Source organism: Ischnura elegans, chromosome 4 (assembly GCF_921293095.1).
Source record: "Ischnura elegans chromosome 4, ioIscEleg1.1, whole genome shotgun sequence".
In the NCBI taxonomy this organism is placed as follows: domain Eukaryota; kingdom Metazoa; phylum Arthropoda; class Insecta; order Odonata; family Coenagrionidae; genus Ischnura; species Ischnura elegans.
Window position 1 is genome coordinate 65,093,025 of NC_060249.1, and position 27,101 is coordinate 65,120,125.

Sequence of the window (27,101 nt, forward strand, 5' to 3'; positions counted from 1 at the left end):
ATCGAACTTTTAAAAAAAAGCAAAATTTCTGACATAACACATTCATCAATTTGGAAAAAAATCATATCTGATATTGACATAGGAATGGCAACTATTTCCTCTTATCACAATTCGCCCCAAGAAAAAAGTGGCAAAATGAGGAACCCTAAGCGGATGCCATCACAGAAATATTAGACAAACAACATTGACCGATGAAAGTAGAGACTGACTAATTGGAGAACACATAAGTAGCCTTTATTTCAGGAGTTCAGCATGAAATCTTCATATCTTCACCATTACAGACAAATTATAGTCGGGTGCAAGAAAGCTCTTTCAGTGAGAAAAGAATTGCCACATTGAAATGAGTATATTAAATTCACACTTCATAGTATTTGCTGACTCTATGAATGACTATAATGGCAATTTCTTCTAAACCACCACCAAATTTTAACAGAGTAAAATTTTAACCTAGGAGAGGTAAATGAAATGGGTATAATATTTTTATCAGGTTTCTAAGTTTTCTGCACTATTGACAAAAAAATCTCTTCTCAATTAAAATGGGAAACCACTTACTCTGTTATGCATGCATTTCCCATTCTCAGACCTTAGTACACCTAGTAAAATTCCAATTTCAATGGCCTCCTCAACAGCCAAGTGAAAATGTTCAGATTGTACTCATTTTAAAATGTTAAAGGTCAGCTTATGTGAACATTCACCAGAAAGGGCAGCAAAAAATCTTTTACCTCACCACAATGCCATGTTATTCTTTCATGGTTAAGAGTGTCAAATAGTCATAGTAATTAATTGAATTTTTTAAATAAGAAAATCTCGCTCCAAGGATTAAGTAATCATTAGCCAGCCTGTAAATAAATTTGACAGGAAAGGCACTCACCTACTGCATACTCACTAGATAACATCAGATGAAATAATGTTAAAATCTGTAATTCCTGGAATAAGAATCTTCGAAATCAGTAAATTTACGTTCAACTAAAAAAAACATTCCAAATTCCTTTCCCAGGAAGCACCCCTCAAAAACTCATGCAATTAGAATCCAACCCTTTTTTTATGAGGATGATCAATCTCTCATATCATTGAGATACTTTGCATTTGTTGATTTGGGATTTATTTATACCTACAGATTGGAAGCTAATTTTTAAGTCAGACAGCAATTTTTCCTGACCCACATAGAACAACAGGGGTGCAAAAGTTTGCTCCAGAAGTTCATGGCAGTAACGCAAAATAAAATAATGAAAAAATACAAACCTGGCATTTATGAATTGAATGGCTTCATATGCATTATTAACATTCACAATAGGCAAAATTGGGCCAAATATTTCCTCTTGCATAATGGGGTCTGACGGACTAACATCTTGAAGAATCGTGGGTTCGATAAATAAGTCACTTACATCAGCTCCACCACCAACTGCAATTTTACCACTTTCCTTCATTAACCGAGATATTCGCCTGGATTGAAAAAAAAACCAAATTATTCACTAATTGATTTGAAAAAGGAAATCTAGTTTTACTACCCAAGTAGCTAAATTATTATCTGAAATTTTGCAATTATGTATTTATGTAGTTAAGCGCCTGCACACACTAGGGTAAACATGACCACAACCGTTGCATAGGGCTAGTTTCAATATCACAACAAATTAAACTTGCAATAGGTCAAATACAAGTCATTAGTTGGAAGCAAGTCATTGGATCCAAATTTTTATTGTGACTATCTACAACTCACCAGTTTTCCGGCCAGAATAAAACTCATTTTTATGGTATGGGATACTCAATGTTTGAGTGATGTAGTCAAGTTTTGGGATGGATGGTACATATGTGACAAAACTAGTTTGTGGCAATGATTATGCTTATGCATGCCTCCTCTAATCAATAACCACAGTCTGAAACTGCCAGATTTACAACGATAAAGGGTAATCAGACAGTTAATGGATAAAATTTTAGCGACAATTTCCAGAAAAATCTACTTTGCAACAAAACTGATTGTGTGAAAAGCAAAGAAGCAATAGGATGCAACAGTGCAACTTTTAATGTAGAAAAACTAGTATCAGCAATGGTGAAATAAGCCACGAAAAATCTTTTGACTTAGCCAGGATATGAACCTGGACCTCCCAATTGGCAGATGAGTATGCTGCCAAGTATGTGTACACCACACTGGTCAAGCCAAAATAATTTTTTAATGGCAAAGTGCACCCTTGATGTAAATATAGCCTCATGCGCGTGACTGCCTAAATAGATACACAAGTAGATTATAATCAACAGATTTAGGCGTTACTTGGTGGAACGATGAGATATTCATGGTTAAATAAAAAACACAGTACTATTCCACAACCTTATATTTTTGTAGTCTACTAGTTTCAACGTTACAACGTCATTATCAAGACTGAGAGAAGCATGCTTCTCTCAGTCTTGATAATGACGTTGTAACGTTGAAACTAGTAGACTACAAAAATATAAGGTTGTGGAATAGTACTGTGTTTTTTATTTAACCATGAACACAAGTAGATTGATGTGCATTATAAGAAAATGCATTAGATTCATGAAAAAATGAAACAAAAACCAAGCGTTCAAACTTAAATCCCAATGAAAAACTAATAAAATATAACACTAATGACCAATAACACTTACTGATGATGTCGTTCTGATACTATTCGGCAGAAGTCAGGTGATTCCTTAACATTTTCACCATACCATTCCTTAAGAATGACCTTCGCCTTCTGCACAAATTCATTTCCAACTTCTTTTGTACATAAGAGGTAGTCAGGGGCAATGCATGTCTGACCAGCATTAACACATTTTCCCCATAATATGCGGCGCACGGCAGTATCCATGTCTGCAGTAGAATCCAAGTACACAGGACTGCATAAAGAAAAGACATGTATGACTAGTTTTAAATTCACTAGCAGAAATTAAATGCAAAGATTACTTTTAGATCAATATTACAAAAATCATTTAAAATAGACTTAATATACATTTCACAAAATATGACAGACATGTTTAATACCTTACTACATATACTTATTATACTCCCTACGACCTTGAATTTTAGAATGGGGAATTGCCTATAACAAAAAATCAAGTTTTTAAAAAATATATACATCATAACAGCAATTTTTCATTCGAGGATTTTGCAAATTTCTACTGCCTCACATATATTACAGACCCCAATCACGTGTTAACCTTCTCCCATACCATTAGTGATGAGTTCTATCACAGATTGATCCTACGTATTTCAGAGTGATAATTTTATTTAAGCACATCAATGCCCGTCACTTGACTTCAAAAACTCATTAAAAAGATAACCTATTAAATTTGCAATTATTAAGTGGTTTAAAATATTATTAAATAAATACCTACTTCAACTTACTCTAAATGTATGGTGCTTCGTTAAGTTCAAAATCAGCAAACTTTAACCTTCATGACAAACATGATAGTGAAGTGACATCTCATCAGTGGAAACGAGACACCTAGGGCGGGCTCGCAGGTTACACTCCTGGGGCAGGGGTTCTAAACGCTAGCTTTTTTCCTCTGCCCGCAGGAGGGGAAGGGACGAGCATTCCCAGATCGTCACAAAGGCGGGTGGGTCCTACTATCAGCGAAACCAAGCTTATGCAATTAATGTTCTAATGATCTTGGAGGACCGTTCTATGAGGAAGAAGGATCCAGCGATCAAATCGTTAGATGACATCTCATCAGCAAGCATGGTAATTACTGCATGCAGGTAAACATTTTCCTTCCTCACATGGTATCCTGATGAGTCTCCTACGATTCTTACCTCTTGCCTCCCAGCTCAAGGGTGACGGGAGTGAGGTGCTCATTGGATGCTGCTCTCACAATTTTTCCCACAACAGTCGACCCCGTGTAGAATATGTAGTCAAATCGATGCTTTAACAACAATGTAGTTTCAGCAACACCACCACACACCACTTGATAGCATTCCTTAAAAAAATATGATAGTAATGTTGAATGGCAGGCATTCATTACAAAAAATTAATCCTTAAATCTTCCATTTACCAATGAATTTTTTTAAAGTGGCTATGTAATGTTCTATAGAAAATGATGACGCCCATCAGGTACTGGACATACTGTACAAACAACCATCACCAAAAATGGTTCATTTCACATGAATATACTGCAAATATGAATTTTTCAAACAAATATTTCACCTTATTATAAAGTATATCATATAAACAAAGATAGAACAATCTTGCATAAAGTTAAAATATTACAGTAAAAGTTTTTAATTAATATAGTCACTCACCTGGTCAAGATAACGAGGCAGTAAGTCAGCCATTAGTTTTGCAGATGCACCAGAAACTTCTGATGGCTTAACTATGACACAGTTTCCAGCTGCTATGGCACCAGCCAGAGGAACAAGACTGAGTTGGAAAGGGTAATTCCAAGCTCCAAGAATTAATACAACACCATAAGGCTCTTTGAGGACGACAACTTCATCTAAAATATTTGCAAACTGCTTTGAAGGCTGAAATGAATAAGATAAAAGCAAATTATTTTCATTAATCAATCCCCATACAAAAGTATCAACATTTTCAATACCCAGTGTAAAATACACATAAGAAATATTAAGTCATTTTACAACATGCTGCACACGGTTAACACAAATAAAAGATTCCACAACAAATTAGAGGGGAAGTAAATTTTTAATATCACGAACAACACAGTGTGGTGATCGCAAAAATGAGAGTTTCGAGTTCACTCTGTGGGGCGAATGCGAAGGTCTCGCAGGGCATTGGAAGAGATGGCTGGAGGCACTTGGTAAAAACTCTCATTCTAAGAACACAGAAATAGACATGCTTTAGTGGAGATGGCCTGACAAGTGAAATTTTACTTTCCATTTCTATTTTCCACCCCAAAATTCGAGTGTTCATAGGCTCCTCAAGCAAATAAGGGGAGGGGAGTAAGGAACAAAAACAGCATATATAAACCCTCGTCAATATTTTCTGTTCCTCTTCTTCTTCTGCTGTTTTGCTAGTGTTTAAGCCAACGTTATGTAGCCAGTTGGCAGAATTAAATAGGAATCTACCTATGTAACTATAAAGGAGACCCTTCCAGGTGTCTTCTGATCATACTCCCAGCCTTGTCCACCCACCAGTGCCGCCTATGCTACTATCATCCCAACCGAAGCTTGAGACATCAAAAGATAGAAGTCCCTTTTCATATAAATACTTAATACATTTAATACAGATTGCACTGTTGGTCATAAATCCTTGACACCAAGGGCAGATCCCACAAAATTTAGTTCAGTTTCGAGCTCCGGCTTGCAATGGGGGGTTCAGATCATGGCAACAGAACCTTAGCCAGTAGTGGATATAAAATAAAAAGGCTGACATTCCCCTACCATAATCAAAAAAAGATTAATGATCCTGCAAACACAAAGTTGTTCTGTACCAATTCTGGGGGATGAGTTCCTTCCCCTCCCTAAAATTTATCCCAAAATCAACTTCTGGTGGAACTAGCAACCAATGTCAAACTTTAACAAAGGTAATTATTACAATAACTGATTAATACTGAGCCCATTATTTACAGGAGTTTTTTACAGTTCATTTTCAATTCATTAAACCTTGCAGGTATTCTCTACGCACTGTGATACTCCAAACTCGGACTTAGTAAAATCTGACTAAACAGGATTCTTTTTGCCAATTCGAAATGGAGAATATCACATTCCAATATACTGTCTTACAGAGCATATTAAGCATTTATAAATCAAATTCTTAAAAGAAGAAGTATACTTAATACTTACATAGAATAACTAATACAAAGCAAGGTTGTACCACTTTTTTACATTCAATGTTCACACGACTAAGATCGTTGAACTAGCTGTACCTATTTCATTATTAACATTATGTTTTGAGATTCAAACAGGTAGTTGGGATGTGAGCCGATAAACATTTTAATCATAACACTAAAATAAAATGAATTAGCAAAATGTAACTCACCTTCTCAGGCTTAGCCCACTCTTTTACGCTATCAATCGTAGCCAATAAGTCATTCTTCAAATAGTCAATCTCCAAAACCATTGCTTCTTGTTTGCTCTGAAATAATAAACACCGAAACACTCTAATTTACAAGCACAGCAGTTTAAAAAATTTAATTCAAAATTAAATCATCATTATAATTTTAACTTTAAAAAATTTCAATGCAAAACAAACCTTTCGCAGATCCTTAGCCAGAGCATCAACCATATCATTTGTGTGCTCCTTGTAAAACTGGTAAAGTTTCTTCAACTGCTGTATTCTGAAGTCAACATTCTTTGTCCGGCCACTAGCAAAGGCTCTTCTGGCATTCTGAACAACCTGAAAAATTACCAAAATAATGTTCACTTTACATTGTGTTATGTGTATAGCAAATATAAGTAACCATTCAAGTATTTGCAGAGAAAAGAAGAATACTCAATAGAATATAATACAAAAGGGGAAAAATATTGTGCCAATATAGACACAACAATTTTAGCAACTCCCTTTCAAGAAGAACAGACATTTGCAAGCAAAACTAGGAGAAGAACTAAGAAAGGAATTTTGTCACCAGCAAATTACTGCATTCGAATTTCAGTTCACTGCTTGACCAGATTTAGTCAATCAATTACCAGTGGTAAAATTACTAGGCAGTATGATCATTGTGCGTTAAAACTAGTAAATTGAGTAAAATAACCTAAGCAGCAAAGTGATATACTGTTACATCACTTTCCATCTATTGTTATTTCTTTGTGATTACACTTGTAGCCCAAAAATAAATAATATTGTCTTCTATTTTAGAAATACCTTCAATACGCTCCTATGACAAATATTTACTAGTCAAAATTTGGCCACTTATTTTTTTATTACTTAAATACAAATAAAATCTTAAATACATAGATGGCAAAATGATTTAGTTTCGGGCTACAAGTGTAATCATATAGAGTGATAAAAATAGATGGAAAGTGATATAAAATATATATCACTATGCTGTTTAGGTTACCTATAGGTACTATTAGATTGTACTTAGTAGGTACTATATTAAATTGAGTAAAATATATTTTACTCAATTTAATAATTTTAACACACAATAATCATGCTGCCTAGTAATACGCCCATAAAAGATTGATTTCTGTTGCCATTTCGGTCGCTTTTTTGTCGGTTTTCAGAAATGTCCGCTGCATGGCGAGGAATGCACAGCAATTCAAAAGCCAACAACTAATAATGGGCAAATTTGGGTTGGCAAAATACGTGGGTTCATGAGAACCTTGGGTTGAGTATCAAGTTGGGTACAACCACCAAACCAAAAACATAAGATTGAGTTTACTCAATACATACACACCATAGTATGGATTTTAACCTCCACCCAGATGCATACAGCAACCCAAGAGAAATTTAGGGTTAAACAACAAAATATATACCCCATTTTAAATAAATCATTAAGTACAAGTTTATTCAAATATATGATTTTAACAAAATAATTATTTGTGTTCACTATTATCAGCATTAAATATTCAGCACAAGATATATCTCACTCAAATTGTTGGCATTGGCATTATTAATTCTCCCTTGAAACCCTCCAAGTTTGTGATTATTAACAGTCCATAAGTAAGCATCAATATAAAATCCTCCACTTAATCAGCATTATAGTACTATATCAATATAATGCTATTTGATATAATTATCATCATACTCATGAAAAACTCAAGTAACAAATTGTTTCCCATTATATTATAATATTATGGATTAAAAATCGTACTTTGAAACTGGCGCAAAAACGTCCGGCGGCCATCTTGTGTACCATGTGACCCAACAGCCCCAACAGCCGTTGCTACAAAAGCTGTTGCCTAGCAAAGGCTGTAGTTTACAATCGTAGTTACTGTATTTTGTGACTGCGAATTTAGCTATGCTTTAAATTATTATTTTACAAGCAAATTTACGTTAAAGTATGCTATGGAAGAGGAAAATAATCCGTGTTTCGTAATGAATATTGGCCAAAAGGGATTGGAAGAATACTGTTTCATGCACAATGACATCAACGCCGGAATAAGTTTTTGTGTACCGAATTCCCGGAAAGCGTTTTTTAGCGGCACGAAGAGATATAAGAAGATGCCTTTTTCAACATCAACCCATCTCTGCGGTGCTGACCGTGTGAATGTAAGTAAATAGAGCTTACTATCCAATACTTAACTATTTAATATTATACATTATTATATTCTCAGTGTTATTACAATTTAGCATGATCTTTGCTTTCGCTGGCATAGTAAAAACAATCCATTGAGAGGGTTTAAGTTGAAATATTAGGGTTCTCGCAATAGAATCCACTTTGTTAACCGTTCTTTATGGCATTAAAGGTATTAGTCTCAATCTCAATTAACTCGTTTATGAAGGATTTTTCTTGAAAATGAATAACCATTGGGAATATGTCGAAGAATAATAGTAATTAATGAGCTGTTCTAAACTTAGCCATCAGTTGAACTCTCTCCGATAATTATAATTTAGGTATTGATTTGTGCTTTGGTATATTTTTTACAAATGCCCATTATGTATATATCGCACATTTTTGCCAGGCCTTAGTTATTAAATGACCTTAAAAGTCTAGAGTATTCAATGAAATGTCAAAAAGGTTTGATAGCCAATAAAAACCGTTTTCATGGTATTTCACTGTGCCCCCCCAGACGGCACGGAATCCTCCGTATCTAATTCGTATGCAGATAGTATCCATTGACTACCGCTCCGTCGCTTTTCGTACATACGAATTAGATACGGAGGATTCTGTGCCGTCTGGGCCTATTCCTTTTTATTAATGTGTAATGTTGGAACGTATTTCCAATGCAGGTGGATTATTTAAGCAGAGTTGGAGGTGACTACTATAGTGAAATGTGTTGGCCCCTAATGAGGAAGATGTTCACAGTAAATTTTCTGTTAAATTTTACATCCAAGGCAGTGCAAATAAGAAAGGCTTGAAATCTACAGAAACTTTTAAGTTAATTCAAGGTAAGTCTTTCTATTTACTACTTGGGCTAGTAATTTAATTTTCGTATTTACTACTATTGAAATTTCATGTTAACTTTGAAATAAATATCCAAAGTTCTTATTTGGAAATTTCATTCTTTATCCCTTAGGTGCATGCCGCAGATTGTCCCTTTGCTACAATCGAAAAAGGAGCTGTATTTAAATGCAATCGGGAAATGGCTGAGAAATCAATGTCCAAAGAAATCTTGTCTTGAATAAATTTAATTTGTTATTTGGATAATTTTTTATTTGCTTACGTCTTCGGATGCATATAGAACCATATTATAGTTGATATTATGTGGATGATATATTGCCTAATTATTTCAGAGTCAAGAGGTCAATGAAGTAGTAAGTGGTCCACAAGGGGGCAAGATTGAGTGAGAGCTAGTGCTAGAGCAATCAAGCTTGATTCCAGCTTGCATTGCTATCTGGGATGCAGGATATGCACATCATATTCCCACAATCCAAAACATATCTGGATCTGCTAATTTAACATTTAGAAATTTTGAGGCACCTAAATGGATGAAAGTGTTATTTGACTATTATGTCTTTCCTTAACAGGGCTGGGACGGCACCATGACACCACTAATAGCAATACATACATTTTTAACCCAAAATCACACAACAAGTTTCTACGTACGTGTCAAGGGATCGTATAACTTTAAGGGGCGGAGAAAATTCCTGTTCAAGCTATGAATTTTCCTTTCATACTCACTGCTTTTACTGTTTCAACACTTTCGTCGTACCGCCTGCCATCTAATGTATGTTTCAGTTAATGCGCGAATTATTATATTTTGCCGTAAAGGTGGTGCCAGGACCAGAAAATGGGTATATCAGTAATTTCGGAAAGAAAATATCATTACTTGTCTTTCTGCATTAAACAAAATTTAAGACAATCTCGAAGTGATAATCAAGGCTTTCATTCGGGATACTCCCGAAAAATGATCAGGAATTATCAGCAAATTCAACAATGACAACCGATGGCGAAATTCTAGAAAATCTTACCGTCAATATACGAATAGTTTCTAATTTCGAAAAACCCTCACTCGTTTTTTGTTACTTTTTCTACGCGGAAGATATTCGAGGTACCTATTTCGGCATCGGAATAATAGGAGATTTCTAACAAAATATGAGTCATCAACAAGTACGCTATCGGTTACCGAAGTGGTGATGATTTTAGGTCGTTGTTATGCAATCTAGAGGAACAAACAAACATTATCCTAATTATTCGGCACCACAGAAGAACCTTTCCAAACAAAAATTGATCTGGGGTGCGTTAAAAATCACGCATAAATGCGCATCAGCGCATTACCTTGATGCCACACCGTTCCGAAATGCATCAAGGCATTGATGCACTGATTCCTTCCTGCGATTCGGAACGGCTTGATGCGATGCGTACGGGAAATATTCCGCAGTTCAAAATACCCGCAAAGGCCGGTGCTGGAAGATAGCTCGGCTGAAGCGATAACACATCGATTAATACCCCTTATACATACTAATAATTCTTCTACTGGCGGTGAAAATTAAATTCTACCATTCACCCTTGAACGCTATCATAAGGTAATTTTTCCCAAAGCTGATAATTATAACTTCAAACCAAGGAAGAATGTTAACTCTTTCAGCATCTTTTTAGAAATTGCAGCCAAGGTAATCACTTCAATCAAGAAGTATTTCTTTCTTTCTTTATGTAGTTGTTTTCTTACAATCATAATAAAGATGGTATCGCCGTTAAAGGGAATATCATGAAAAATATTCTCATACACTGAATTTGACCAAGCATTTACAAGCCAGCACTTCAGTCCACCACCAGGCCAAGTTCAGGTAAACTTGTATGATGAGTTAGCCCAACTTTACACGTGTGATCTTGTCAAGCAACTACTAGTTCAAGGCCGGCTACCGCTGACACCCGACTTGCTCTAAACAAAGCCTGGTAGAATGCAGTCCATGAGATAAATGATAGAAACAAGTTTACATGGCAACTCTACCTAACTTGAGAACCAGTTATTGATATTATAACCCGAACTATTGATTAAAACTCTACGCAGAATCAACGACGTTGCCTATGTACCGGGCCTTGCTCAATTAATAAAATAATAACAAAGGAAAAGTAAAGAGTGGGAAAGGCAAAAAAACACGACTGCGAATCGTTCATAGGTATTACGATTCTGGATCTGTATAATATATTACATAATTTGATGCGAAAATAAACTAAAAAACCTAAATGCGAATGATAAGCAAACAGCCTTAAGGCCGTTTTACACGGTACACGGAATTGCGCAATCTGACGCACGTGCGAAGGCGCAATCAAAATTGCGTCGTGTAAAGCGGTGAATTGCTAGAACATATGTGTGGATGCGAGACGGAAAAATAGCCCCTGTTCTAATTTCGAGCATACATTCGCGCAATTCCGCGCCATTTTAGAAATTAATGCAGCTCTAACCTGCGCAATTCCGTACCCCGTGTAAAAAGGCCTTTAAGCATTGGGTCAGAATGGGAGGAAATTTCCTAAAGTTTTCAGATGTTAGCTCTACCAGAAATGAAGCATAACTTTCAAAGATTTACCTATCAAATTTAGGGAATATTTACTGATCTTGCGTTCTCGTGCATTGCAAACCTGAAACTTGAGAAGAATTTTTCTATGCTTTAGTCCAATGTCATTTGGTGATTTAAGTTTGGATACTTATGGTATGGTATTTTGAGGAGGCGACCGACATCTGAGGTAATTTGCGCCATGAGGGTAGGGCATGGAAGGAAGGGTGGAGAGAAACCCGGCGTCGGCATTAGCCTGCTCTTAACGAAAGGCGCCAAGGGGCCCACGGCTTAACGTCTTATCCGACGGACGGAGCGTTGAAATGTCCTTCACACAGCACTCAAGCAGGGATCGGGCAGTCCCTGAAAATTCTCTGCCACTGCCGGAATTTGAACCCGAGCTCTCCAGGTGTGAAGCCAACACTCTAGCCACCACACCAACCCGATCCCCTTGGTTACTTATATCGGAGTCATGTATTTCTTAATCGAATATTAATCGCTATCAGGAGAGAATGAAACTGCTATTTCCACAATAATTTATTCACTTGCTACCGGTTTAGATTCAAATTTATCATCTTCTGCCACAGTTTAGAAAATCCTCTCAAGTAAAATATGGCTATGAAAAGGAATAAAGAGGGAGGGAATAGGAGAAGTGTGGGAGGGGCAGGAGAGCTGTGGGAGAGGAGGGGAATGCGGGGTGCGCAAATCATGGAGGAGGGGGGAAAGGAAGGCCTGGGAGTCGGTGCATCCGAGTCTCCGGACCGCGGCGAGGGGGAAATGGGTGTAGGGCTATCTCAATCGCATCCTCTGAAAGTTGCAATACTGGTCAGTGGTCAGGGTAATGATATGATTCTGTCAGCTTCATATGTTAAAATTTTATGTAAAAACTTGCTCATTGTGTACCAGCCCTGCAAATAAATAGACTTTCAAGCTGTACCCAAATAGTACTTCTTAAAAAGGTCTTCTTTGGCGTAATGTCCACATGAAATAAGAGATAATATATTAGCGAACCTTTCTAGTAATTCCTTATATTTATTCCAGCTATTCGCGACTCCAAAGAAGAATTGCTGCAAAATGCCCATAGCGTTATCCTCATTGCTGTTTCCTCCACCTTGTTTAGATTCATGAACAACCATGCCTATTTTTGTGTAATATTCAGATGCAATTTTGCATCTTATACTATAGCTTGCTATTGCTGCAATTCTAACTTGTAAGCTATATGTAACAAGTAAGGAAACCAGGGAGAGAATTGCGTTAGCAAAGGAGACGTTCATGAACATGAAGGAGCTTGTGAGAGGATCGTTATGTCAGTTTAAATAAAAGGTTAGTGAAGAGTCTGACCTGGAGTGTAGCACTTAACGGCGCGGAAACATGGACATTTGGGAAGGAGGAAGAGAGAAGACTGGAGGCGTTCGAAATGTGGGTATGGAGAAGAATGAAGAAGGTGAAGAGGACGGAGAGGAGTAGGAACGACGAATTGCTGGACATGGTGGGTGAGGAGAGGCAGCTTCTAACTGAGATACGGAGGAGTCCTTGGCATTGGAATTTAACTATTAAGGAGTACCCATACATTGCACATCTGTGAACTTGAGTTCTAAGTAAGTCAAAATGTAGACTGTTTTCCCATCGACCACCGTGCGTATTAAGATGTCTTTGAATTTGATGATTTTGGTGCTAAGATACTCCTCTCTCACATTTTGGGTGTTTTCTTTTTCAATTTTGAATCTAATAGGATGGCAATACATAGGTAGTGTACGCGCTGAGTTTTTCGAAAATATTTTTGGGCTCTGACTGGTGCTTTCACTCATTAATGAAGGAACAATCAAGCATAAAATTATATTCGAATCTACATACGCTAAATTACTTAAGAAATTTTGTTTGCATATACTACGCCCACAATTTCCCTAAAGCCCCACTGAAAAGGTATGTCAATTTCATCACAGCAGTTTGAGATGTTTTTGTACAATAACGTCTTTCTACGCTTGGGCCAATCGTTGAGTTTCATGCAAAAGAAGACCCAGGAGCGGAACAGTAGCCTCACTTTCTCTTGTTTCTACGTTTCCTGGATTACACCTCCTCTTCGCCTCTGCTAAAGCTCGATATGAGAAATAAACGCTTGCTCCTATTTCTTTTCCCCCAAGCCTCAAGTTTACGTAATCCTCGTTTGTTAGACCAAGATCTACTAAGAACAAAAGCTCCCTCAGTACTGTATGGTCTCAATAACGTAGAATCCGGCGTCTCATGCACCACTTTCACTTTCTTCAATGTTTTGAGTGAGGATTAAGTTGTCAATATTACGACTTGGGCTGCAGTCTTCTCTCCTGATTTCACAAAGCAATAGTTTCTCCTGCTAAACACCACCTTTCTGCTCCTAAATCTTGCACAATTTTACTAACATACCCGAACCTAATCCGTGGGATGCATTCTTCAACCCGTTTTATGGCCCGCTTCTTCTTTTTTCTACGAAATTTTTCGGCGAAACGATCACGCCTACCTAGAAAGAAAGCGCTATATTTTACGACAGTGGAAATACCTGGACCAAAGTTTGTCGTTGTCAATTACTGATAAAATATTTTTCACGCATACCAGAAGAAATACGTGGAACTCCTTATTTTTTTATTTGCTAAATGTAAGTTTCAAACCAAAATGGTATTTAAACAATAAACCATACGTCAATCTAATGCCTCAGCAATTCTTTCAATTCTAAGTAAATACCTTGTTCAATGTCCACGAATAATATTGAGTTATATTATTTTCTGCAAAACATAACGTATGTTGTAACTCAAACCGGTATCCAATGATCATACATCGCATAACTTTGTTATCATCCCCAGATTAACATTAAAAAATTTTTTTTTCATTTTTGCCACCCTAATTCAATCATATGTTGTACCAATGAGCGCCGTATTAAAAATTCGACGGCAGAGGCGTCCGCGCCGATGGTCTCTACTGCGTGCACTAATCACTAACGATTAAAAATTGAGTTTCAAGAATTAAGAAGTGCGAAGCTAAAATTAAAAATTAATTATTCATCTTATTTAATACTGTCTGGGAGATTGACGATCTAATTTTTAGAAGATCCAGCGTCGGCACCGAGGCATGGATTAGTTTCACGGTGCCGGCGGCGCACAGTGGTCCCAATTCGAAAAAAGCTGGCCAAAACGCATTTTTTCGACTTTTTACGAGGAAGTTTTGAATTATGTATTCGGATTCCACAGGATAGGGCCAACAATATTTCGTACCTGATAGGCCTGTGTGATTATTATGTTGACCTGTGTAACCGGTCAAACATGAGCATGTCCAGCCCAAGACGCCCGACGCGTGGAGATAGCCGATTTCGTTAGGCCGATTACCAAATGTTACGTACTTTGCGGTGTACAACAAAAATACAGAGAGAAAAAATAATATTGTGGAAAAGTGCTACCACCTTTTATTTAATTATGTCGAACTTCCACTACACAACGATTGAATCTGTAGAACTTAGGGAAAAGAATATTCATTATTATCGAAGAAGAAGGAATAGGTCGTGGAATATTTGGTAACAAGATTTCGACTGAATGAAATAAAGCATGCCAAATATATTCGGACGCGCTTTATGCGAAGAATTTTTTCCCGAAATACCTGAGGAAGTGGAATTAAAGCTCGAGGACAGCTGAGTATTTCAAAGAGACGTCCCAAAAGCTGATTACAGAGGGAATTGAAATTTCCTCGAGAAGTTCATCAATGTCTCCCTCTCACATCCCACGCCCTCCTTGGTTTTACTTTTGGCCTTGGGGTAATCGGTCTACCTTCCCGCTTCAATCCTTTCCTCCCCTTGAGAGTTCGACGGATAGAGCCCACGAGGCTAGATGCCGTCGCTCTTGGGGTTCCTTGCGTACGCATTACCTATGCATTAAGCATCTAGTGAGTGCAAAGTACTACAATGCACGCAGAATTGGCGAATATATGCAATGGGTAAAAATAATGATTAATTAATTTCAATAATTAAACTTTTAAAAGTGGAGTTTTAATTCAGGATTTCATTTCAGACAAGATGAAATTACGTATAAGTATAAAATTGTAATAAATAAGTAAGAAATATTGGACCTGTTTCCATAATTTTGTAAAATCTACGAACCGATTCTTTAGATGCATGAAATATAATTATTAATGTGATTTGCAATTTTTACAACAGGCATCGATGAAAGACTTATCCATCGACTTTCGGTGATATTAAAATTCCTTTCCTGCGGCTATGAGATAAATAATGAAGCCTTCAGCCAATATTGTATGGAAACAGCTGAGCTGTACATCGAGCTTTATGGTTGGTATTACATGCCGTCCATGGTATATAAAACTCTGATACATGGAACGGCAATTGCCAAAGAATCCTTTCTTCCAATTCGAGTTTTAACGGAAGAAGCATTGGAGGCCAGGAACATCGACATGAGGAAATTCCGAGAGCACCGTGCAAGAAAATCCTCAAGAGTGTTAAATAATGAAGATATCTTTCGACGATTCCATTTCGAAGAAGAAGGAGTTCAAAAAACGAGGTCGGACTATCAGGTGAGGCGAAAAATCTGCTAATTTGAAGTGATTCGCAGAGCGGCAATGAGTCAGATGGGGTGACATCGGACGACGATTCTTTTAAAATTCGTTTTTTGTGATACATAAAAGTGATTTTATTGAAATTTAAACATAATATACCTCAATTTCCTTAATATCAGTCAATTTATATGATCTAATGTAACTTATCAAATACATGGAAGCCAAAAAATAATAAGTGTGAGTAGTTTTTCCGATTTCGGTATCTCGCCGACTAAGCCTATGGTCGCGGGTTCGAATCTCGTAAATTTAATGTCGTAAGTTCTATCATGGCTTTTAACGACAATTCATACATTTGTTACCTTAAAATTGCACTGTTTTAAGTTCTCCATCAACAACAAGTTATCGCCAATCGCAATGACATCCATATCGAGATTTTCTAAAAAACATTTTAAATAATAACAGCTCAAAAAATGCTAAAATGAAGAGAGAGCGTTAAAATAATGCCAAAATCAGATTCAGGCGATCAAAATCAGTTGGAATTAACCATTTTTGTTGCTAATTTAGGTTAAATTACGACGTTATTAATTTTGGCCAGCTTTTTTCGATTTGAGACCACTGTGCGGTGCGGTGGCCCACACCTCAAACATGTATTAACGATTATCCTCGGGCACTCGACTTCATCTAATACAAAAAAAATAAACTAAAAAAATATTTAAAAAAACACACTGTTATCAAAAACTGTATAAAATGCAGTAAAAGTAAAATTATATAAAAAAGAATAAATCCTGGGTGCTGATTAAGTTTAAAAGAAATTAGTGCAGAAGAGACCGATAGGTGAGAAAGGATTGGTGCGCAATATTAACATCTAAACCTAAACAGCTCCCCCGCTTTATCCTCCCACTAATGATAAACTTATTTTTACCTTTAGAGTGCATTTTATGCTATTTTTGAAAAATGCGCGGTTTTTTTTTCTTTTGATTTTTATTTTATCTTCTTTAGTGGTGAATCACGTAGTCGATAAAACTAGGGCTGTTAAAGAAATTTCTGCCATAATATCAATAACTATCGCTATCTCCTATGTGTTTTTCTTACGAGCGTTGTTTCGCCATCATTTCATAAATGTGAACGATTTTCAAATTATAGCCGTGTGATGTTATTTCTACTCATACTTTAGACGTGCCAAGAATGGAAAAATTGTTCTTATACATAAATCCCTTAATGAATACTCTAAAACGATGGAATAAAAACAACATCTACGGAAGTGCTGAAAGTTTGGCATGCATTTTGTCAGTAATCTGGATGTTTGTCGGCCTGGCCGTAAGAAACCCACAACAAGCTTACTTGATAAGCGCCTTCCTTATTTCTTCCGTTCACCGTATCTCAATGACTTATAATGTGCTAGCTGGGCAACCGAGAAATTTTTAAACTATTTTTCCAAAGAGGAAAATTAAGTTAAATAATTAGAGGGCAATGGAGTATGAGTTCAATTTTCTTATTTTTTATAAATTTTATTGTAATCAGAAGTAAGAAAAAGAGAAATCTTTCAAACCGATCCGACAGTAGGAAGTGGGATATAAATCGATTACGAGATTTCATCGATGAAACAGACAAACGCAAGTAAAGAAACAGGCGTGTAAAAAGAATCAAAATTTGCACTCAAACAACAATCAGTTTTCATTTACTGGATGGCGTTTTCCATATTACTGCCGTCGACCAATATTGATTTGATATGAACGAGTAAATTTAATTCGCAAGGTTAAATACGAGCCAGTGCTCAAGGCATAAGAAGTTGAAGTACTTCTTATGCCTTGCCCAATAGACCCAATGCGTGAAATTCTAATTTCGTTTTTCTGGCTACGTTTCGGTCGCTGACCACGCCTTCTGTACAATAATTTTTATGCGACTTGACAGCTAACTTCGTTCAACATGACTGCGGAGTCACGCTTCCTTGGGATTTGCTACAATTCCCGTTCCTAAGCCTGAGCTACTTTCGTTGCTTATTTAATCTCCTTACACTTGGCTAAAAAGTTCCGAGTCCCCCAATTTCCAAATATGAAGAAGAGATAGATGAAAGTGCATATTTTCATACATTCCGTCCGGTAAATTTTTGAAATTAAATTCATTTTAAAGAACAATAATTTCAAGTATTTTCTATATATTTCAATGAAATTTTTACGCTGACTAGAATTTTTTACCTGAAATACAAGTAAAATATACATTTTCCATCTCCGCTATCAATAATGGCCTCATATCGAGGCAAAAAAATTCATTACTTGGTCATTTGGGTCATTAATTTTATGGATACTTTTAGTACGGTATTGGACTAAGTTAATATATGATTTAAGTCCGGCCAGACTCGGCTTTTATACCAGCCGCGATTTTAACTTACGTTCTAACCACCATTCTGAATTCCGACATGACGAACATCGTCAACTGATTAAGATCTCTTGAAAGAAACAGGACTTTAGTCAAATTTTAGGCGAGGAAATGGCTAAATTTCTCATTTAGTACGTACTGCTGCAATGCCACTTCCCTCCTTCGTAAGTAAAGTGAAAATTATATTTTGGATATTTTTACCGCATTGTTCTAAGCTAATTGCGGTAAATTTATTCGTTCAAAAGATTTTTAACCGCGATTCAAGACTGACGTGCATAAAATTTATCTTCTGAGCTTTGATAATCAACTAGATATTACTATAGCTTCGACTTGTTACTTGTATATAACCTCGGCGTAGGTATTAGCCTGTATTCCATTAAACGCTTAAAACTCTCCATGGCTTATAACAAAAAGGAAGAAACTCTCCATAGAGCACATAATTAGACCCACGGTATTCACTGAAGGGGGTAACATACTCCACCCCCAAATCACGCTAACGAGGATTGGAATTACACAAAAAAATAATCATATAGCGGCCAACTATGATTTCGACCTCTCGATCTGGAGATGCCTATGGATAGACGACTCTGGATGACTCCTTAAAAGGATATGGGGATGTGTTAGCCAATACCAAGAAAGCAAACTATTCTATGGGTAAAAATATTGAGCCGTGACGAAAGAAGTTAAGAATGGTAAGTTATTTCTGGACTCCAGGGTAAAGGAAAAGAAGCCAAAGGAAACGGACGGAGGAGAGATAAGGTCAATGTCCATTGTCATTTACAGGAAATAGGGTAGCATAACAAGCAGCCATGAATAATCCCAGAGCACAGTTGACGTTACGACAAGGAAGACAGCAGATATTTTAAAGGAAAAGTCGGGCACTGACCTCATAACCAGTGCCAACACGCCCTGAACTCAGAGGAAATGACATCAGCTATTTCTTGGATATTTTTCGGCGATATCGTCTAAACACTGCAACACTCCAACACTAGACATTGATACCAAATGGTAAATACTTCCTAAGATCCTTCATGAAGTAGATATATTGTAAGATTTCTGTTGGAGTAACAAGAGTACATCGACTCCTAAAATACGCACCATTCATCAACATGCTAAGTAAAATTACCAATAAGTGTGTCCGAGAAAAAAAATATTATTGCTACTGTAACGGGGATAAAACTTTTCTACCGATAATGACCACATATCAAGCAATCAATGCACAGTATTTTCGTCACTTATTTTTTATATCAGTCGTGGCTTTTCAAATTTTATGAAAATATCTCATTTTAATGGATTAAGAGGACTCGCATCAGAATTTCGGTATTTTCATAAATTTAATTGCACAGCGTCCATTTCTACAGCTAAATATTACAGTAGCATAGGAAGGACTTCGTCTGATGAGGTCACTTTACGAGATACTATTTCACAGTCAAAGCTTTTACACCATTCAGCATGGTAAACTCCAATTATAAGCATTCATAAGGATATTAAAACCACATTTACGTAGGAACTTTGCGGTTCATCGAGTATGACGCAAGGAAAATAGGCCTTCAAGAAATTCGCGACCAGTGATAAACATCATACTAAAACCACTCTTTAAAGTTAATATTTTCCGGGTGAACGGCGATGAATTCATTGCCACGATGAAAAATTCATCTGTACAGGGAAACAAACTACGGAGCGTCGAATTTCCAGACCATTGCGCAGGCACTATCGTATCCAACAATTCAATAATTTTCCATGATTTCAATGCAAATTTTATGGGTATTTATAGTGCTAAATGTTGGGCCTAGTGGTTTATCACGTATTATAATATAAATTAACATGTTCACTTTCTTAATGGGTCACGTTATTACATTCATTTTCATGGGTTTACTAACGTAAATATTAATGTTGAGAAATTTAGCTTCGTCCTTATAAATTAAGCTCCGTTTCCTAAAGGCCTTGGTAAAATAATTCCATCAGTCTCACCCGCCACCATCTAATATATAGACCAACTAAATGCCTATTTTCCCTTAGCCCAAAACATGATATCTACCGCCCATCGCCTATTCCAAACTTGACACTCGATTTATGCGTAAAGGAACCTGTTCATTGGTAATTCATCATAGTGCCACTGATTTCGATTCCCACGAATCAATAGTCATATCACTTACACCATCATAAATCACTTATGTATGGTATCATAAATGCCTAAATAAGTGACGCATGATGCATAAATGTCTACTGCATAAATCTCATAATGATGGTGGCTAATTGTCAAAGAAGAGGTGACTTGAAATTCTTTGAAAACTTTTTAAACTTAAAATTTTGAACTTTTCAGATCCGTATGTATTTCATGTAGTTTAATGCTAACACATACAGTACTAGACATTGGCATTCAGCATATAAAAACATATTTTACCTATATAACGTAAGAGTTATCATTGCCAAAATTATATAAGGAAACTAGCTGACCCGGCAAACGTTGTTTTGCCATATAAATTATTTCTAGTGCATATTTTGGTGGTCAAATAAAAAATAACTAACTTATTGTAAGTGTGTGGAGACGTGACTGAAATAGGAAGATGCTGTAAACGATGCTGACCTATAAAAAACAGTAAACATTCATTTTGTTTAAATTCATTGTACTTTTATTATCTTTTATATATATATAAAAGAGGATACCTGTTTGTCAACCAAAGTTAGTTCGTAGGAGCATCTCATGCTCTCAAATCACGTTGTGCTACTTTTGATTCAGTCCGACGCGACCTTTGCGTTATCTCATTACCATTAGTTACGTCACGTCATGCAACTTCTGTGGTACCAAATCCTGCTGGGTAGACAAAACCCTTGACACGGTCTGGTAAAACATAACTAAAAGGACTCTTACCTATTAATACTCTTGGTGCAAAACTTTTTTCTGGGTGTGCGTAAGTTCATCCCGTGCGCGATAAACAGAAATCATTGTTTCCAATGTTTGCAGTTATATATTTTGTTCTTTTACCTAAAAATCCTACCATGTGACCATAAATTCCAAGTTTCCCACTTCTCTGGGTACTATACTTCCCGAGCAACACCGGGAGGCCCACTAGTAATCAATAAATTTCAAATGGCATCTCTATTACAAATTAAAACTATTAAAAAACATTATCTGCCTTTTAGTTCAATGGAGTGTACGATATTTTTAGTAAATATATCTTTAGCCAAAACAAACAAACTGGATTGTTTACCCACGCATGAACGTGCCACGTATAATTGTCCGTATGAAGAACACGGTGTGCCTCAAAGCCACAAAAAGACATCGTTTGGCCTTGAGACTTGTCATTGCGAATACCAATCTAATTGGACATTGAACCCTTTTGTATTCTATTGGCACATCAGTCCGAATAATAGGGTTTCGTGGTAGTAATACATCTCGTTGGAACATGCCATTCACAATTTATGGTGATAGAAAGAGATTTCAAACGACATAAACAATACTGACGGTCGTCAATGGGACAGGAAGCCAAAAACGCTCAAATTTCCGCTTTTTTTGGATGTGTTTTTCTAAATTCACCGTAAATCACATGGAAAACGAAATTTGATTGCAAGAAAATAAGAATTCGCATTTATTTTTCTTTCCAATGGTTTATGTCTCAACTTAATGTGACCATTATCACAAAATTAAATATGCTAAAGGAAAAAGGTCTGCAGTCACTAAAAACGAACTTTACATCTATTTCTTATGGAAATGACTCAGGGCCCTTTCCAGTTTCCAGGGCCCTTTCCCGTGAGGCCCTGGAGAAGAATGAAAAATAGTTTACAACATATTCCCAGTCCCACTGAACACACACCAAATTTCATAGGAATCGGTCCTGCCGTTTCGGAGGAGTTTGGAAACAAAAAAGCGTGACCCGAGAATTTTATATATTAGACATATAAAGATAATACTATTTTTTAAATTATTAAGATATTAAAATTTGAGGTGTTAAAAGACGAACTACGCGTTAAAAAAACTCAAATTTCAAATTCAAAATTCATACACCTTAATTTTACGTCAATTTTTCACACATCCTTCCATTCCAGCATATGAATAGTAGGAGTTAAGTGTGTAGGAATTGCAGTGCACTATGGACAATAGAATAGAGGGATCACTTTCATCGGAATAAAAAGAGAAAATCACTTCCGCCAGAGGACAGGCTGCGTATCAAAGAGCCCTTTATAAATCAATAAAGAGTCCAGAACCTTTCCCTACTCTTCTGAGTCACAGCAGAGTCGCGGAGACAACTAGCATATACAAAAGGCTTAGCCAGAACCTGACTCAATATAAACGGGATACAATACAAAACATTTCCTCATATGTCGTTTAGTTTCATGAGAAATCCCATTGATTTAAATTATCACACCAAGTGAAGTGTTTCCACGAGCGTTGCAGTGATTATTTGGCAATTTTCCTAATGTTACACGTTTCTATCACATACACTATGAAAAATGGACCTCAATAAATTATAAAATACCAATGAATAATTTATACAACGGGGGTAATACATGATATGAGTTATAATATAGATTAAAATAAATACATTCATCAATCAAATTACAAAATATACGCGGAAAACGCGGATATATGAAACTATACACTAAAGGGAAATATAGAGTAAAAATTACACCCACGAAAAATCATTAGCCTTGACCTTGCATCGAACAGAAAACCCGTCATTGAGAGTGATAATTTAATAGTATTGCAACACATTTGCTCAGTACCATGTGATCTTGCGACAACACTAGTTTGCTGCAGCACACAATCTCATCCTCCGAAGCCAACAAAAATCCATAGGTGCCGGGCTGCTGAACTCACAATGGTGAAGGTGAAGAATAAAAGCGGCTAAAAAATTGTGACTTTACAGATTTTCCTTTTTTAAGAATATGAGATAAATTTACCCCGTACTTTTCCGTGAAATACTACAATTAGCAGTAACAAAGGCGCCCAATGTCTGCCAGCTTTTACTTAGGGAATAGATCTATTTAATTTTTTAACTTCAACTGATATGTCTCAAGAATGATGCGGGTAGTGCGGGAATAAAAGATTCTTACCAGGAAATTTGGAAAAGCGCACTTCTCAAGGTTTTCGGGGATATATTTTGAAAACCTCATACATTTGCCAGTTTCTAAACTACTTTCTTGTTGACCATCCGTAGCAACCTAAAGCCCAATCATTCCAATTATTTTTCCAACAACTTCATCGCTTTAGGCTAACATATGATCGGCAAAAAAGGGTTGCATTGAGGGTAACACGTTAATGAATAGATATCTTATTTATACTCTTGAATTTTAATTCGTACCATAAATGCTCATTATATATAATCATGATTCTGTCGCAAAATATAGCCTTCGTATATTAAATTGCGCATGCACAAATGCAAAAATACCGAATCCGCATTTTACGGATTTTCGCAGTATGTACTTAGTATTTATATAAAAATACCTTTTGGTATCAGCGATGCCTGTTTTTGTACACTGCTAATTATGCCACATAGCTTTCCGTTAGCAAAATTAACAGAATTTTTACACCTTCGAGTACACCTAAAAATACGAAATACCATTTCCAGGGCACCCTTCGTTCCATTTTTTATGAAATAATTGGGAAGACCTGTATAGATAGTTTGTTACATTTTCTCCGGGCCAAAATTAATATTTTTACTTTCACTGTATTTAAAAGCAAAGCTCTCATTAATTCCTTTCCCCTAGAGAGCTATCAAGGCAAATATTCCTATTCATGAAGCTGCTTCATCCATTGGTGAATTGCCACAAACTGCTACTGTTTTACCCATGATACAATGAGCACAAACCTGGTACGCCTAACGCCCCGTGTAATCAGGCTTGACTTTATTTTTTTATTCGGTAATAAAGGCGTTGTACCATTTAAACCCTAGACAATAGAAAACTGCATAATATAATTCTTCAATGACTGAGTGAGCTTCAAATCCGCTTATAAAACTTCACTAGGCCACTACTGTATCCATTTACCAAATTAACATAGGCATTCCACGCTACTGTGTATCTACACCAAGTACGACATGTTCTCTTCTCACAACTACGAAGAAAATCACTTGGTGATAAAAAGTTAACCTTCAGAAAAGTCTTGAGAGGCAACCATGATACGAAAAAACGACTAAGAAGGTAACAGTGAGTGCTTATTCAGCGTTAATCTAAAGGTCATGAGTTCACAATTTGCCGCAGGTGAGCACATTGTATCGTAAAACAAAAAAGCTTCGTTCCCATCGAACAAAAACCATGGAGCAAAGGAAAATAACTTTTCAGCCCACTATATAGAATATTAGGAAAGGAAACGCTTCGATAGAAGTGACCAAATACTAACTGCGGATTTGCTTCAAATGCGATATTTACAAAAAATGACACTAGGAATCGATTTCATAAAAGAAATTGAAATAAAGAATTGAATTCTTGAAAATATCTTTAAGAGAAGAATTTCATCCCAGTGATCAAATCGTTTTGGATGACAAAAATCTATTTTGGTACAATATGAGCCTATCCGTTGATGAAAAACAAAATACGCCTGGAAAACAACTCAGCAAAAGATTAAAGTTATGATTTAAACCTTTTTTACAACATAGAAATTAGAAAACATGTCAAGGGTCATGAAATATGCCAGAAACTAAATTTAATAAAAATTAGGATACAAAAATTAACTATTATTGAGCATTGAGCATCGTTTTAAAAGAGAGTAATTCATTGAATATTAGCAAATATTCAATGAGTTACACGGCAATCGCGTAACTTAAAGCATAAACACCAATCTTATTCTCAGGGAGACTTGAGACCGTATAATCTTTACAGAGGTTAATGTTACATATTTATTTTACCTTTTCTCCTACTTTCCAGACACAATTCCCGTATTCCACAGTGGGGAATTGCGACGCAAATTACACTGGATTTGAAGACATCCTCTCACAAGACAGTCTTAAGAGAAGAAATTTGGCTAAATAGCCCTGATTTCTTATTCCCCTAGAAAGCAATAATACTTCATATATCCCCACTGCATTCCCAATAGCAAAATAAAGTCAAAGTTGGCTAGTAAAAATGCGTAATTTAGGCAAGTCTTACTTCCACCGATAAGTCCAGAGGCAAATGAGCAGGAGACAAGAGAAAATATTCAGCATTTTACCGTGATCGCTAACATTTGTCGAACATATATTCGCCACCAAGGGTCACTTCAATAATTAATGTAGCTGTTTTTGAAAATCCTATACGCCCTCCGACACGCAAGCGTGCAGCATTTCCAATGGATGCAGATTTACCTAATGAATGGTTAATTTCACGGTCATTGTCAGAACAGCATTTCTCTTCGTTTCGAGAACGACTTATTAAGGCCGCTACGGATGATAAGCTTTACGACGTTTCTTCTTGATACTTAAAGACCTCAAACGAAACAAGGACCATTAATTAATAGTTCTTTTTGCTGTTTTCCTTTTTCACGAGATAAAACCTGATTCTACCAGCATCATTAGGGAACAGTTTTCCTCAATTCTAAATTAATAAAAATTGGTCACCCCTATAACAATAGAACTGCTCCTCATACAGGAATACATATCCTTTTTTCCCAAGCCTCTAAAATGTGTTTTCGGTATTTAACACTCAAATGAATAAACCGAAGCGAGCAGCGATGCCTCCAAGTTATTAATCTTAAACTTTATTTCTAAAGAAAAATAATAATAAGGTGCGCCTTAATTTTACGCAACACTGGATGTGATAAGGTTTTATATTCCATCGCCATGCCATAATTACTTTCGTTAAAAGAGGTAAAATAAGTTCAGGAAATATATGCACTTTTAATTGATAAATCAATGAGGAAAAACTTGAAACATGCACCGAGCCGCGATAACACAATCGCTTATCAAACATCAGTTCAAAATACATTAGAATCCTAACTTTTCGAACGAAGATAAAAATAGAATTCAAGATAAGGCTGATCGAATGGTAAAAATGATTTTTATCACGATAATCACTAAGCAAACGATTCATAAGCGGATTAGGGATGTATTTTTTGCAAAGATACAATATCTCACATTCACGAGGGAAATGAAACACGGTAATATTACATAAGAAGACTTATTTCGTGGAAGACTTACCTCAAGCATCGGCTGCATTGTAAGAAAAAAATGCCATGATTAATGACAGAACTGAAAATATGGAGGAAGGGAAATACTAAACGCAGGTAAATCACTAAATACTTAGGGGAGAACCGGGAAATACCGTACGGCGGGGGCGATACCGTGCACCAAATTTTAGATCCGCTGAAGTATGTAGCGAGCGATGGGGAAAGCTGCTGGGTAGCGGAAGGAAAGCGAAACCGACAAAGACAATCTAGGAGCTTCTGCCTTTACGGATGTGTATGTGACGAAAGTTTTTCTGCTTTGCCAACTTTTCTTATAATTTTTAAGACTAATTCAAACTGAGGCAAGTGACACATGTTTTAGTGACTATATTCAAACTAGTGGTTTTTAATAGCCCATATCATCATGGGCTGTTCTTTAATATCAAACACAAGTCTTCTATGGTTTTTATTTTACTTTAGGGTTGAAAATGCAACGCCATGCCGTACACCTTGCATGGGACAATACCGTGCAAGGCGCAAGGTGTACGGTATTGCCCCGTGTTGAACGATAATGCCCCATATAATATTGTAACTTTTCTGAGGAACTTTAACAT

At 36.4% G+C, this 27,101-nt stretch overlaps 1 protein-coding gene and 1 long non-coding RNA gene across 8 annotated transcripts in view; one reads left to right on the forward strand and one right to left on the reverse strand.

The window, feature by feature from the left end:
* Positions 1-27,101, reverse strand: part of LOC124157607 (aldehyde dehydrogenase, dimeric NADP-preferring) — an 89,434-nt gene that overhangs the window by 27,536 nt on the left and 34,797 nt on the right. For 5 of the 7 annotated variants that reach the window (XM_046532474.1, XM_046532473.1, XM_046532476.1 and 2 more), the window contains exons 3-9: positions 26,522-26,533; positions 6,162-6,305; positions 5,949-6,044; positions 4,253-4,474; positions 3,767-3,930; positions 2,620-2,850; positions 1,243-1,443 (exon numbers count right to left, since the gene is read on the reverse strand). In XM_046532474.1, the coding sequence (XP_046388430.1) occupies positions 1,243-1,443; positions 2,620-2,850; positions 3,767-3,930; positions 4,253-4,474; positions 5,949-6,044; positions 6,162-6,305; positions 26,522-26,533 (1,070 nt within the window). The remainder of the gene's footprint in view (positions 1-1,242; positions 1,444-2,619; positions 2,851-3,766; positions 3,931-4,252; positions 4,475-5,948; positions 6,045-6,161; positions 6,306-26,521; positions 26,534-27,101) is intronic. The other 2 variants (XM_046532475.1, XM_046532478.1) reach the window with 1 other exon arrangement.
* Positions 7,874-9,197, forward strand: LOC124157609. The gene is made up of 3 exons (XR_006864625.1): positions 7,874-8,120; positions 8,802-8,960; positions 9,089-9,197. It is a non-coding gene; the product is annotated as an uncharacterized LOC124157609 (long non-coding RNA).